The following is a 16,790-nucleotide window of genomic DNA, read 5'->3' on the forward strand; positions in this document are numbered from 1 at the left end:
TAGTGATGGATAGGCTGCATTCTCAGTGATGTCACCGCTCTCTAGTGATGGATAGGCTGCATTCTCAGTGATGTCACCGCTCTCTAGTGATGGATAGGCTGCATTCTCAGTGATGTCACCGCTCTCTAGTGATGGATAGGCTGCATTCTCAGTGATGTCACCGCTCTCTAGTGATGGATAGGCTGCATTCTCAGTGATGTCACCGCTCTCTAGTGATGGATAGGCTGCATTCTCAGTGATGTCACCGCTCTCTAGTGATGGATAGGCTGCATTCTCAGTGGTGTCACTGCTCTCTAGTGATGGATAGGCTGCATTTTCAGTGATGTCACCGCTCTCTAGTGATGGATAGGCTGCATTCTCAGTGATGTCACCGCTCTCTAGTGATGGATAGGCTGCATTCTCAGTGATGTCACCGCTCTCTAGTGATGGATAGGATGCATTCTCAGTGATGTCACCGCTCTCTAGTGATGGATAGGCTGCATTCTCAGTGATGTCACCGCTCTCTAGTGATGGATAGGATGCATTCTCAGTGATGTCACCGCTCTCTAGTGATGGATAGGCTGCATTCTCAGTGATGTCACTGCTCTCTAGTGATGGATAGGATGCATTCTCAGTGATGTCACCGCTCTCTAGTGATGGATAGGATGCATTCTCAGTGATGTCACCGCTCTCTAGTGATGGATAGGCTGCATTCTCAGTGATGTCACCGCTCTCTAGTGATGGATAGGAGACATTCTCAGTGATGTCACCGCTCTCTAGTGATGGATAGAATGCATTCTCAGTGATGTCAACGCTCTCTAGTGAATGGATAGGCTGCATTCTCAGTGATGTCACCGCTCTCTAGTGATGGATAGGCTGCATTCTCAGTGATGTCGCCGCTCTCTAGTGATGGATAGGAGACATTCTCAGTGATGTCACCGCTCTCTAGTGATGGATAGGATGCATTCTCAGTGATGTCACCGCTCTCTAGTGATGGATAGGCTGCATTCTCAGTGATGTCACCGCTCTCTAGTGAATGGATAGGCTGCATTCTCAGTGATGTCACTGCTCTCTAGTGAATGGTCAGGCTTCTATTTATAAATGCTTCTGGCTCACATGGGTAGTAATCTCTATACTATATAAGGGCAATTCTGATTATCCAGTTTAACAACCAATTTGCTTTTTCAAAACCAATCACAATATTTGTGCCGTAACTCACCTAAAACTGTAAATCCCACTAAGCCGATATTGCGCCGCGCCCGATCGGGGAAGTTGTTGACCATGCACTGGTAGGTCCCGGTGTCGGACAGCTGAGTGTTATTGATGTAGATTGAAGCGTTGGTGCTCGGCATGGTTTGCATAAAACCCACTCGTCCTTGGAACTGCGCCGCTGTGGTGAAGACCTGCCCGCCCTGATAAATAATGATCTGGATAAATAAGAATAGAGTCATTATTCTGGGTCGAGGATTGCTCACTTTTAGATATCGCACCTTCCCCTGAAGTCTTCTGCTTCACGTGATCACCGTTTTCAATATCTCTTCTTGCTGTCAGTGAATAGGAACAATCGGATTTGCGTCCAGCGGCTGCGAACTAATCCTGATCTAACGCTTCTCACAGCTGAGGATTTGGTTCAGTTGAATACAGTCTGGACAATCCTCATCCCCTCAGCAACACAAATCTCCCTCCTGATCTGATGGTTAGTTACAATGTATCAGTCTGGGTTTATCTGCTAAGCTCACAGAGCATTGTCTAGACCAGATATCCCGGAAATTGTTTGCAGCTTCTGGATCCACGACAAAATGTTCCCATTCACTTACAGCAAGCAGAAGTATGGAAAATGGAGTGAAACTGATATTAGAAAGTAAACTAAAAAGTTTCAAAACTTTTTAACATTATATTTCCACCAGACTGGAAAACTCCAACTTCTCCATTCACCCCCAGAGCTGAATTCCAAATACTTAGAGCTAAGTTATTAGTTCATATGTCTATCACATTCCTTTGCAGCTTTGGATGTGGCTGCAGTATAAAGCATGGTGTAACTGATATGCAGATAATATATCAGAAAGTAAAAGCATCTTCAACATTAGTTTTCATGACTTATGTGTGCAGATTAGGATGTAGCTGCAGTGTAAAGCATGGCGTTAAAACATGAATAAATACTACTTTATGGTAGGGTTCTGCTTTAAGTTAACCCTTACTGTACCTGTTCGGGTTGGTTGGCGTTGGACAAAGGGGTCACAGTCCAGATGATGTTGAGGTTGGTAAGTGCCGCACTTGTGGTGAACGTGCATAAGAGCGCCGCAGACTGACCACGGGCGACCTGGATGTTATCCTTGTCAATCATCACTTGCAGGGCGGTCACGAAACCTGCAAGGCAAGAATCCATTAGTGGGACGCCGTCCTGGTCACCTTGCGGATGCAAAAGGCAAAGACTCTAATCGAATGCACCTAAAATCTGCTTACGGCACATGGAGGTCTGTTCACATTACACAGCAGTCTGTTCTCCATATCAAATTATGTGCACGACCGGGATATTGAATATGTCACGCTCGCGGTCGGCGTTTCGTTCTGCGTCCAGTTAAAGGGACATTTGATGCAAGTGTCATTTATATCAATGGCATAAACAAAAATAACAAAGTAACAAATGAATGTAGCAACCTGGACGGTGCAGATTCTGGTGTGTCCACAGGGGGGCGACACGTCACTGGACTTTCTGACATTTACGAGGTTTACGGCCCCTCGCAGACACATCATTAAACGGCAAAGTGGGTTTTATATTTTATGGGGAACGGGCAGAATATACCGGCTCCCTGCAGATGTCATCCCCGCCGGGATTGGAACCCACGACCCTGATGCTGCCAGATACGAATTCCAATCACGTCATCGTCCAAATGATCCAATAAAGTAAAAAAAATAAATAATAATATATCATATACTGTGCCTTTATTATATATAATGGCATCAAGTATGTGCACCCCCTCTGACAAACATTCGTAGGTGTCCTCCCGAAGAGCGCGGAGACTTTCATGCCTCCATTCTGACAAGTCACATTATCAGATTACTTGTAGGAGACGTAGAGAGCTGGCACCAGACGGGACCAAATCTGATGCCTGAAAATTAAAAATGGATCTGTCACCAGGATTTCGCTAACTAATCCCACAGCAGAATAATGTAGAGGCAGAGACTCCGATTCCAGGGATGTGTCACTTACTGGACTGCCTGTTGTCGTTTTTACAAAATCAGTGTTTTATCAGCAGGAGATTATTACTAGAAGGACTACTTGGTCTGCTGTCAGGTAGTCCAACCCCGCCCCCCAGCGCTGATTGGCCTATTCACATTATACACAGAAAGCAGCCAATCAGTGCTTGGGGCGGGGTTATACACAGCTCAGCATGCAGAGAACTCATAAACTCAGTTTTCAGATCTATCAGTTCTGTGAATGCTGAGTTGTATAACCCACATCATTGATTGGCAGCTTTCTGCGTACACAGTGCATAGGCTGAAAGCGGTCATTCAGTGCTGGGGGTGGGGTTGGACTACGAATCAGAAAACGAAGTAGTGCTCTAGAGATAATCTCCTGCTGATAAAACACTGATTTTCTAAAAACGACAACAGGCAGTCCGGTAAATGACACATCCCCGGAATCAGGGTCTCTGCCCCGACATCGTGCTGATCTTAGATGGGTATGTAAAATTGGATTAAGCCAACATAAAGTTTCCCGCATTGGACTATTCGCGGTGACACAACCACACACAGTCCTGAGGCCCCTAAGCTCAATGCCAAGTGTCAGCTGTAAAGCCTCCGCCACCAGATGGTGAAATGGGATCATCTGTACAACTGCAAGTCCCAGCAACCCCCGACCCACAATAATGATAAAAGCCCATGGAAGGAGACTTTCCAGTGTATATCCATGGATGCAGCAGAGCTGGCTGTGCGGTGGACGGCGCCCGGCCACATCTGCACATATCAGCACTCTGGGGCGGTGTCATTAGGGATATGAAGAGGAACAATAGACTCCGGCCCGGAGGCCGCTCCGCGCTTCATGCTCCATAAAACCACGACAGAGAATTCAATGGATCCAGCTGCTCCGACATCAGTGTCACCGGCTGGTGCTGACCAGACGCGCAGAGAGCCTCCAGAACCAGCGCCAGAGACATCCACACACATCATGGGGGGCACCGAGCCGGGGATCCAATCTAACGTGTGATACTGAGCCAGGGATCCAATATTATCCTGTGTGATACTGTCTGCTGAGGCGTGTATCTAATCCTCTCCTGTGTGATACTGTCTGCTGAGCCGTGTATCTAATCCTCTCCTGTGTGATACTGTCTGCTGAGCTGTGTATCTAATCCTATCCTGTGTGATACTGTCTGCTGAGCCGTGTATCTAATCCTCTCCTGTGTGATACTGTCTGCTGAGCCGTGTATCTAATCCTATCCTGTGTGATACTGTCTGCTGAGCCGTGTATCTAATCCTATCCTGTGTGATACTGTCTGCTGAGCCGTGTATCTAATCCTCTCCTGTGTGATACTGTCTGCTGAGCTATGTATCTAATCCTATCCTGTGTGATACTGACTGCTGAGCTGTGTATCTAATCCTCTCCTATGTGATACTGTCTGCTGAGCCGTGTATCTAATCCTATCCTGTGTGATACTGTCTGCTGAGCTATGTATCTAATCCTATCCTGTGTGATACTGACTGCTGAGCTGTGTATCTAATCCTATCCTGTGTGATACTGTCTGCTGGGCCGTGTATCTAATCCTCTCCTGTGTGATACTGTCTGCTGAGCCGTGTATCTAATCCTCTCCTGTGTGATACTGTCTGCTGAGCTGTGTATCTAATCCCATCCTGTGTGATACTGTCTGCTGAGCCGTGTATCTAATCCTATCCTGTGTGATACTGTCTGCTGAGCCGTGTATCTAATCCTATCCTGTGTGATACTGTCTGCTGAGCCGTGTATCTAATCCTATCCTGTGTTACACTGACTGCTGAGCCGTGTATCTAATCCTATCCTGTGTGATACTGTCTGCTGAGCCGTGTATCTAATCCCATCCTGTGTGATACTGTCTGCTGAGCCGTGTATCTAATCCTATCCTGTGTGATACTGTCTGCTGAGCTGTGTATCTAATCCAATCCTGTGTGATACTGACTGCTGAGCTGTGTATCTAATCCTATCCTGTGTGATACTGTCTGCTGAGCTGTGTATCTAATCCTATCCTGTGTGATACTGACTGCTGAGCTGTGTATCTAATCCTGTCCTGTGTGATACTGTCTGCTGAGCTATGTATCTAATCCTATCCTGTGTGATACTGACTGCTGAGCTGTGTATCTAATCCTATCCTGTGTGATACTGACTGCTGAGCTGTGTATCTAATCCTATCCTGTGTGATACTGTCTGCTGAGCCGTGTATCTAATCCTATCCTGTGTGATACTGTCTGCTGAGCCGTGTATCTAATCCTCTCCTGTGTGATACTGTCTGCTGAGCTATGTATCTAATCCTATCCTGTGTGATACTGACTGCTGAGCTGTGTATCTAATCCTCTCCTGTGTGATACTGTCTGCTGAGCCGTGTATCTAATCCTATCCTGTGTGATACTGTCTGCTGAGCTATGTATCTAATCCTATCCTGTGTGATACTGACTGCTGAGCTGTGTATCTAATCCTATCCTGTGTGATACTGTCTGCTGGGCCGTGTATCTAATCCTCTCCTGTGTGATACTGTCTGCTGAGCCGTGTATCTAATCCTCTCCTGTGTGATACTGTCTGCTGAGCTGTGTATCTAATCCCATCCTGTGTGATACTGTCTGCTGAGCCGTGTATCTAATCCTATCCTGTGTGATACTGTCTGCTGAGCCGTGTATCTAATCCTATCCTGTGTGATACTGTCTGCTGAGCCGTGTATCTAATCCTATCCTGTGTTACACTGACTGCTGAGCCGTGTATCTAATCCTATCCTGTGTGATACTGTCTGCTGAGCCGTGTATCTAATCCCATCCTGTGTGATACTGTCTGCTGAGCCGTGTATCTAATCCTATCCTGTGTGATACTGTCTGCTGAGCTGTGTATCTAATCCAATCCTGTGTGATACTGACTGCTGAGCTGTGTATCTAATCCTATCCTGTGTGATACTGTCTGCTGAGCTGTGTATCTAATCCTATCCTGTGTGATACTGACTGCTGAGCTGTGTATCTAATCCTGTCCTGTGTGATACTGTCTGCTGAGCTATGTATCTAATCCTATCCTGTTTGATACTCTCTGCTGAGCCGTGTATCTAATCCTATCCTGTGTGATACTGACTGCTGAGCTGTGTATCTAATCCTATCCTGTGTGATACTGACTGCTGAGCTGTGTATCTAATCCTATCCTGTGTGATACTGTCTGCTGAGCTGTGTATCTAATCCTATCCTGTGTGATACTGACTGCTGAGCTGTGTATCTAGCACTGTGCTTTGGGTCAATACTAAGAACATTTCCAAGGACAAAATCTATAAAATGTGAGAATTTCCCTCGAGATCGAGAGCTTCGTCCGATTCTGCAATTCTTGAGGATCCTGGACAAGCAGTGAGTGATTCTCTTCCCCCATATAGTACGTGTCGCGCAGGGATGAGATGCTGCGCAGGGATGAGACAGCGCAGGATGAAGGGGCAAATATTCCCACAGACACCTCCAAAATCTTGTAGAAATCCAGAAGAGCGGGAGCTGTTATATCTGCAGAGGAGCAACTCCCTATCAATGTCTATGGGAGTAGCAGGGGGGGGGGGGGGGCAGAAAAGATCTTGTAGGGGAATGTGGAGGGGGCACATACTTTTCTCCATGTAGTGTACACAATATATTATTAGCAGTTATCATAATAATCCAGAAATGATCATATATCTCATTATGGGGTATTAGTGCAACGAGAAGTTACACCCATTCCACAGGATAGCTAATACCATTCAGATCAGTGGGGGGGCCATCTGATCACTAGAGAGGGGGCCTTCTGTTCCTTAGGTAAATGGAGCAGAGGTTGAGCTTGTGCGCTGCTTCTCCAATCACTCTGTATAGGAAGTCAAGGGGAGACAGAAGACCCTTGGTCTGCTGATCAGTAGGGGTCTCAAAGCTCGCAGCCCCATCAATCTAGAATGGTATCCACTATTCCTTTAAAATAAAAAATAAAAAAAAGTTCTACATTGTTATAATATATATATTTTTTTACTTTTTATATTTCTTACTGCACTTTTTATATACGGTAACTGTTTTATGACTCAGGCGCTAACAATGACTCTAGCCCTTATGTACCCAACCCTAACGATATAGCCTTAATCCTAACTATACGCCTAAACATAGGACTAACTATAGCCTTAACCATAGCCCTAAAACTAACCCTAGCCCTGAACATAGCCCTAATGTACCCAACCCCAACCATAGCCCTAACCTTAACTATACCCCTAAGCATAGGACTAACTATAGCCATAACTATAGCTCTAAAGCTAACCCTAGCCCTGAACATAGCCCTAATGTACCCAACCCCAACCATAGCCCTAACCTTAACTATACCCCTAAGCATAGGACTAACTATAGCCATAACTATAGCCCTAAAGCTAACCCTAGCCCTGAACATAGCCCTAATGTACCCAACCCTAACCATAGCCCTAACCTTAACTATACCCCTAAACATAGGACTAACTATAATCGTAACCCTAGCCCTAAACATAGCCCTAATGTACCCAATCCTAACACTAACCATCGTGCCAATGCTATGCACAGCCCTAACCTTAGCCCGAATAATGGCCATAACCCTAGCCCTAAACCTAACCATAGCTCTACCCTTAGCCCTAACTATAACATAGCCCTAACTATAACCATAGCCCTAGCACTAACGCTAGCCCTACAGCTAACCATAGCCCAACCCTTAGCCCTAACTATAACTATAGCCCTAACCCTAGCCCTACAGCTAGCCATAGCCCTACCCTTAGCCCTAACTATAACCATAGCCCTAGCACCAACCCTAGCCCTACAGCTAACCGTAGCCCTACCCTTAGCCCTAACTATAACCATAGCCCTCCCCTTAGCCCTAACTATAACCATAGCCCTAGCACTAACCCTAGCCCTACAGCTAACCATAGCCCTCCCCTTAGCCCTAACTATAACCATAGCCCTAGCACTAACCCTAGCCCTACAGCTAACCATAGCCCTACCCTTAGCCCTAACTATAACCATAGCCCTAGCCCTACAGCTAACCATAGCCCTCCCCTTAGCCCTAACTATAACCATAGCCCTAGCACTAACCCTGGCCCTACAGCTAACCATAGCCCTACCCTTAGCCCTAACTATAACCATAGCCCTAGCCCTACAGCTAACCATAGGCCTCCCCTTAGCCCTAACTATAACCATAGCCCTAGCACTAACCCTGGCCCTACAGCTAACCATAGCCCTCCCCTTAGCCCTAACTATAACCATTGCCCTAGCACTAACCCTAGCCCTCAGCTAACCATAGCCCTCCCCTTAGCCCTAACTATAACCATAGCCCTATCACCAACCCTAGCCCTACAGCTAACCATAGCCCTCCCCTTAGCCCTAACTATAACCATAGCCCTAGCCCTACAGCTAACCATAGCCCTCCCCTTAGCCCTAACTATAACCATAGCCCTAGCGCTAACCCTAGCTCTACAGCTAACCGTAGCCCTACCCTTAGCCCTAACTATAACCATAGCCCTAGCACTAACCCTAGCCCTACAGCTAACCGTAGCCCTACCCTTAGCCCTAACTATAACCATAGCCCTAGCCCAAGCCCCAACTCTAACGATTCATCCTATATACAGGAATACACCGGGACCTTCACAAAGGAAAGAATCGCTGCTGAAAATTTCCATATTTTAACTAATCACAATGCAGCTTTCAAGTGCAACAAAAGAAATAAAAGGTGGGCTGCGACGGGCAGTAAAGAGAGTTTATGTCTTAGACAGTTCTTACATACATGCCTAGTCTTATTTATTTACTCCTCATGAATGTGTGTGAAATATTGTTGATAACTTTTATACTGTTTTAGTATTTGTATTGGTTTGTGGCCCCTTTTAGTCGCTGACCCCCTGCTCCAGCACCGGTTGCATGAACTCCATTGTGATGTGATAATCAGGGCAGAAGAGGGGCTCCGCTCTGACACAGACACATGTTGGCAGCAGGAGACGAGGCACAATCTGTTCAGATGTATAAAAGATGAAGTTCGGAGCCCCCCGCCGCAGCAGTCACCTGATTTAAATACTTGTCGGCCCTCGGCAGTTTTCCTGAAGGGACCTCCAGTCCGGCTCCCATAACTTATTCTAATTCTGGAGATTTCCCCATAGACGTCTCTGCAGCAGAAGGAACATGGACGTTATCCAGAAAAGCCAAACTGCATGGATTACAAAAATGATGCGGATTGGGGAAATCCCCCTTAAATCTTTTCTGCGCCCCACATACATATAAAAAGGCAGAAAACCCACAACACAGATGAAAAAGAAACAAAATGTAAATATTCAAAAAGTTGCCATAAAAAGTTGTAAAATTGACCGGTTCAAATCTAGAGCTGAAATTTAGGTATAAACGACATCAATACTCCATGGAAACCAAGAGAAAATGATCGATCTTCTAGTGAGGATGATGATGAATCGGTTTGCTTTAACCATGAAAAAGTGGATTTCAGCTCTAGAAAACCCCAAACATCCAGTGATTTTCCTAGACTCCAGGGAGATGTACGTAGAGCACTCTGTGGCTCCACAACCTGTTTAGATCTATTTCCTTATAAAATAGTTACCTTTTTTTATCTGCAGCCACCACTAGGGGGAGCTCCCTGTATACAGAGATACATGATAAGATCATGTCTGCAGCCACCACTAGGGGGAGCTCCCTGTATACAGAGATACATGATAAGATCCTGTCTGCAGCCACCACTAGGGGGAGCTCCCTGTATACAGAGATACATGATAAGATTCTGTCTGCAGCCACCACTAGGGGGAGCCCCCTGTATACAAAGATACGATAAGATTCTGTCTGCAGTTACCACTAGGGGGAGCTCCCTGTATACAGAGATACATGATAAGATCCTGTCTGCAGCCACCACTAGGGGGAGCTCCCTGTATACAGAGATACATGATAAGATCCTGTCTGCAGCCACCACTATGTGGAGCTCCCTGTATACAGAGATACATGATAAGATTCTGTCTGCAGCCACCACTAGGGGGAGCTCCCTGTATACAGAGATACATGAAAAGACCCTGTCTGCAGCCACCACTAGGGGGAGCTCCCTGTATACGGAGATACATGATAAGATCCTGTCTGCAGCCACCACTAGGGGGAGCTCCCTGTATACAGAGATGCATGATAAGATTCTGTCTGTAGTCACCACTAGGGGGAGCTCCCTGTATACTGAGATACATGATAAGATTCTGTCTGCAGCCACCACTAGGGGGAGCTCCCTGTATACAGAGATACATGATAAGATCCTGTCTGCAGTCACCACTAGGGGGAGCTCCCTGTATACAGAGATACATGATAAGATCCTGTCTGCAGTCACCACTAGGGGGACCTCCCTGTATACAGAGATACATGATAAGATCCTGTCTGCAGCCACCACTAGGGGGAGCTCCCTGTATACAGAGATACATGATAAGATCCTGTCTGCAGCCACCACTAGGGGGAGCTCCCTGTATACAGAGATACATGGTAAGATCCTGTCTGCAGCCACCACTAGGGGGAGCTCCCTGTATACAGAGATACATGGTAAGATCCTGTCTGCAGTCACCACTAGGGGGAGCTCCCTGTATACAGAGATACATGATAAGATCCTGTCTGCAGCCACCACTAGGGGGAGCTCCCTGTATACAGAGATATATGATAAGATTCTGTCTGCAGCCACCACTAGGGGGAGCTCCCTGTATACAGAGATACATGATAAGATCCTGTCTGCAGCCACCACTAGGGGGAGCTCCCTGTATACAGAGATACATGATAAGATCCTGTCTGCAGCCACCACTAGGGGGAGCTCCCTGTATACAGAGATACATGATAAGATCCTGTCTGCAGTCACCACTAGGGGCAGCTCCCTGTATACAGAGATACATGATAAGATCCTGTCTGCAGTCACCACTAGGGGGAGCTCCCTGTATACAGAGATACATGATAAGATCCTGTCTGCAGCCACCACTAGGGGGAGCTCCCTGTATACAGAGATACATGATAATATTCTGTCTGTAGTCACCACTAGAGGGAGCTCCCTGTATACAGAGATAATGATAAGATCCTGTCTGCAGCCACCACTAGGGGGAGCTCCCTGTATACAGAGATACATGATAAGATCCTGTCTGCAGCCACCACTAGGGGGAGCTCCCTGTATACAGAGATACATGATAAGATCCTGTCTGCAGCCACCACTAGGGGGAGCTCCCTGTATACAGAGATGCATGATAAGATTCTGTCTGTAGTCACCACTAGGGGGAGCTCCCTGTATACTGAGATACATGATAAGATTCTGTCTGCAGCCACCACTAGTGGGAGCTCCCTGTATACAGAGATACATGATAAGATTCTGTCTGCAGTCACCACTAGGGGGAGCTCCCTGTATACAGAGATACATGATAAGATCCTGTCTGCAGTCACCACTAGGGGGAGCTCCCTGTATACAGAGATACATGATAAGATCCTGTCTGCAGTCACCACTAGGGGGACCTCCCTGTATACAGAGATACATGATAAGATCCTGTCTGCAGCCACCACTAGGGGGAGCTCCCTGTATACAGAGATACATGATAAGATCCTGTCTGCAGCCACCACTAGGGGGAGCTCCCTGTATACAGAGATACATGGTAAGATCCTGTCTGCAGCCACCACTAGGGGGAGCTCCCTGTGTACAGAGATACATGATAAGATCCTGTCTGCAGCCACCACTAGGGGGAGCTCCCTGTATACAGAGATACATGATAAGATCCTGTCTGCAGCCACCACTAGGGGGAGCTCCCTGTGTACAGAGATACATGATAAGATTCTGTCTGCAGTCTCCACTAGGGGGAGCTCCCTGTATACAGAGATAATAAGATCCTGTCTGCAGCCACCACTAGGGGGAGCTCCCTGTATACAGAGATACATGATAAGATCCTGTCTGCAGCCACCACTAGGGGGAGCTCCCTGTATACAGAGATACATGATAAGATCCTGTCTGCAGCCACCACTAGGGGGAGCTCCCTGTATACAGAGATACATGATAAGATTCTGTCTGCAGCCACCACTAGGGGGAGCCCCCTGTATACAAAGATACGATAAGATTCTGTCTGCAGTTACCACTAGGGGGAGCTCCCTGTATACAGAGATACATGATAAGATCCTGTCTGCAGCCACCACTAGGGGGAGCTCCCTGTATACAGAGATACATGATAAGATCCTGTCTGCAGCCACCACTAGGGGGAGCTCCCTGTATACAGAGATACATGAAAAGACCCTGTCTGCAGCCACCACTAGGGGGAGCTCCCTGTATACGGAGATACATGATAAGATCCTGTCTGCAGCCACCACTAGGGGGAGCTCCCTGTATACAGAGATGCATGATAAGATTCTGTCTGTAGTCACCACTAGGGGGAGCTCCCTGTATACAGAGATACATGATAAGATTCTGTCTGCAGCCACCACTAGGGGGAGCTCCCTGTATACAGAGATACATGAAAAGACCCTGTCTGCAGCCACCACTAGGGGGAGCTCCCTGTATACGGAGATACATGATAAGATCCTGTCTGCAGCCACCACTAGGGGGAGCTCCCTGTATACAGAGATGCATGATAAGATTCTGTCTGTAGTCACCACTAGGGGGAGCTCCCTGTATACTGAGATACATGATAAGATTCTGTCTGCAGCCACCACTAGTGGGAGCTCCCTGTATACAGAGATACATGATAAGATTCTGTCTGCAGTCACCACTAGGGGGAGCTCCCTGTATACAGAGATACATGATAAGATCCTGTCTGCAGTCACCACTAGGGGGAGCTCCCTGTATACAGAGATACATGATAAGATCCTGTCTGCAGTCACCACTAGGGGGACCTCCCTGTATACAGAGATACATGATAAGATCCTGTCTGCAGCCACCACTAGGGGGAGCTCCCTGTATACAGAGATACATGATAAGATCCTGTCTGCAGCCACCACTAGGGGGAGCTCCCTGTATACAGAGATACATGATAAGATCCTGTCTGCAGCCACCACTAGGGGGACCTCCCTGTATACAGAGATACATGATAAGATCCTGTCTGCAGCCACCACTAGGGGGAGCTCCCTGTATACAGAGATACATGATAAGATCCTGTCTGCAGCCACCACTAGGGGGAGCTCCCTGTATACAGAGATACATGATAAGATCATGTCTGCAGCCACCACTAGGGGGAGCTCCCTGTGTACAGAGATACATGATAAGATTCTGTCTGCAGTCTCCACTAGGGGGAGCTCCCTGTATACAGAGATAATAAGATCCTGTCTGCAGCCACCACTAGGGGGAGCTCCCTGTATACAGAGATACATGATAAGATCCTGTCTGCAGCCACCACTAGGGGGAGCTCCCTGTATACAGAGATACATGATAAGATCCTGTCTGCAGCCACCACTAGGGGGAGCTCCCTGTATACAGAGATACATGATAAGATTCTGTCTGCAGTCACCACTAGGGGCAGCTCCCTGTATACAGAGATACATGATAAGATCCTGTCTGCAGTCACCACTAGGGGGAGCTCCCTGTATACAGAGATACATGATAAGATCCTGTCTGCAGCCACCACTAGGGGGAGCTCCCTGTATACAGAGATACATGATAAGATCCTGTCTGCAGCCACCACTAGGGGGAGCTCCCTGTATACAGAGATACATGATAATATTCTGTCTGTAGTCACCACTAGAGGGAGCTCCCTGTATACAGAGATAATGATAAGATCCTGTCTGCAGCCACCACTAGGGGGAGCTCCCTGTATACAGAGATACATGATAAGATCCTGTCTGCAGTCACCACTAGGGGGAGCTCCCTGTATACAGAGATAATGATAAGATCCTGTCTGCAGCCACCACTAGGGGGAGCTCCCTGTATACAGAGATACATGATAAGATCCTGTCTGCAGCCACCACTAGGGGGAGCTCCCTGTGTACAGAGATACATGATAAGATTCTGTCTGCAGTCTCCACTAGGGGGAGCTCCCTGTATACAGAGATAATAAGATCCTGTCTGCAGCCACCACTAGGGGGAGCTCCCTGTATACAGAGATACATGATAAGATCCTGTCTGCAGCCACCACTAGGGGGAGCTCCCTGTATACAGAGATACATGATAAGATCCTGTCTGCAGCCACCACTAGGGGGAGCTCCCTGTATACAGAGATACATGATAAGATCCTGTCTGCAGTCACCACTAGGGGCAGCTCCCTGTATACAGAGATACATGATAAGATCCTGTCTGCAGTCACCACTAGGGGGAGCTCCCTGTATACAGAGATACATGATAAGATCCTGTCTGCAGCCACCACTAGGGGGAGCTCCCTGTATACAGAGATACATGATAAGATCCTGTCTGCAGCCACCACTAGGGGGAGCTCCCTGTATACAGAGATACATGATAATATTCTGTCTGTAGTCACCACTAGAGGGAGCTCCCTGTATACAGAGATAATGATAAGATCCTGTCTGCAGCCACCACTAGGGGGAGCTCCCTGTATACAGAGATACATGATAAGATCCTGTCTGCAGCCACCATTAGGGGGAGCTCCCTGTATACAGAGATACATGATAACATCCTGTCTGCAGTCACCACTAGGGGGAGCTCCCTGTATACAGAGATAATGATAAGATCCTGACTGCAGCCACCACTAGGGGGAGCTCCCTGTATACAGAGATAATGATAAGATCCTGTCTGCAGCCACCACTAGGGGGAGATATGATAAATCAATAGATTAGATAGATAGATAGATAGATAGATAGATAGATAGATAGATAGATAGATAGATAGATAGATAGATAGATAGATGTGGCTGAGGAGATGTTGAGGGTTATCTTCCATCACATCCTGGCCGCCCCTCTCCACGTCTCGCTGTGAGTCCGGCTCGCAGTAAATCTGCCTTTCAGCAATCAATAATAGATTGTTCCGTCAGTTGTCAGCACTCCGCTGAGTGATCCGGACGACACAGCAGGATCATAGTAATTAATTACATTAACGAAGGGCCGTGCGCCTGACGCTGGGCATTGATTACACACTGCTGCCTCAGCACTACTACTCCAGCCGGATGTGCGGGTTATTAACGTGCGCCGTCATCTCATTCTCAATGATGGAATCACAAGATTTATAAATACATTCCCGACTCCATGGAAAGAGGTTTTTAAACCTTTCATGATTTAAAGCCGCGTCCCCACAATGCTGGGGGCTGTCGTTTGGTTCTCATCTGTTCCCATAGAGTGATGCAGCCATAGGTCAGAGGCAGAGTCCCGCACCGCCCTGGAGCCGCACTGACACCGCTGATGGGCGCCTTTTCCAGGACCTCACCCGGATTTACATACGAGGGTTCTTTTTTATTCTGAGTTTCCCATACCTGCTACCAGTTCTGATTTTACTGGGACAATGCTGCAAATCTCAACCACAAAACCATTAAGGCTACTTTCACACTAGCGTCGTACGACGCACGTCGCAATGCGACGTGGTGACGTACCGACGCGTACTGTGAAAGTGCCGCACAACGGGGGCAGCGGATGCAGTTTTTCAACGCATCCACTGCCCCATTGTAATGTCCGGGGAGGAGGGGCGGAGGAGAGGAAATGCTGGACACGACGCACCAAAAAACGTTACATGCAACTTTTTTTGTGCTGACGGTCCGACGCAACAGTCGCACGACGGTTGCGACGTCTGGCAATGCGTCGCTAATGTTAGTCTATGGAGAAAAAACGCATCCTGCAAGCAATTTTGCAGGATGCGTTTTTTCTCCAAAACGACGCATTGCAACGTGCGTCGTACGACGCTAGTGTGAAAGCAGCCTAAGTCCCAACTTTGTAAGACAGGAAAGAGGGAGAGGTACTGCACCGAGTCTAGCAAGATGAGAAGATGAGCCTCTTCCCTAACCTCACCCGGTCCTTTATATGAGCCCGCACAGTAATACTGCCCCTAGTGAAGCTGTTTAGGGGTACTATGGTATCCCTTGTATACCTTCAATGTAATATGAGGCCCTAAAGATTCCTAACTCACAATATGATGCCCCAGTGCCCCCCACACAGTAAGAAAGATACCCCCACAGTGTGTCCCAATCTATAATACACCCCAAAAGTACTTCACACACAGTATGATGCCCTGACATTCCCCCATATAGTATGATGCCCCGACATTCTCCCGTATAGTATGATGCCCCGACATTCCCCCAGAAGTATGATGCCCCCACATTCCCCCATATAGTATGATGCCTGACATTCCACCGTATAGTATGATGCCCCAACATTCCCCCATATAGCATGATGCCCCCACATTCCCCCATATAGCATGATGCCCCCACATTCCCCCATATTGTATGATGCCCCCACGTTCCCCATATAGTATGATGCCCCAACATTCCCCCATATAGCATGATGCCCCCACATTCCCCCATATAGCATGATGCCTCCACATTCCCCCATATAGCATGATGCTCCCACATTCCCCCATATAGTATGATGCCCCAACATTCCCCCATATAGAATGATGCCCCGACATTCCCCCATATAGCATGATGCCCCCACATTCCCCCATATAGTATGATGCCCCCACATTCCCCCATATAGTATGATGCCCCACATTCCCTCATATAGTATGATGC

The 16,790-nt window shown here is 47.4% G+C and overlaps 1 protein-coding gene across 1 annotated transcript in view; it reads right to left on the reverse strand.

The window, feature by feature from the left end:
• Window positions 1-16,790, reverse strand: part of IGSF11 (immunoglobulin superfamily member 11) — a 281,076-nt gene that overhangs the window by 20,591 nt on the left and 243,695 nt on the right. Inside the window, exons 2-3 of the mRNA XM_077293715.1 lie at window positions 2,183-2,346; window positions 1,199-1,406 (exon numbers count right to left, since the gene is read on the reverse strand). Coding sequence (XP_077149830.1) covers window positions 1,199-1,406; window positions 2,183-2,346 — 372 coding nt within the window. The remainder of the gene's footprint in view (window positions 1-1,198; window positions 1,407-2,182; window positions 2,347-16,790) is intronic.

This window comes from Ranitomeya variabilis, chromosome 3, assembly GCF_051348905.1.
Source record: "Ranitomeya variabilis isolate aRanVar5 chromosome 3, aRanVar5.hap1, whole genome shotgun sequence".
In the NCBI taxonomy this organism is placed as follows: domain Eukaryota; kingdom Metazoa; phylum Chordata; class Amphibia; order Anura; family Dendrobatidae; genus Ranitomeya; species Ranitomeya variabilis.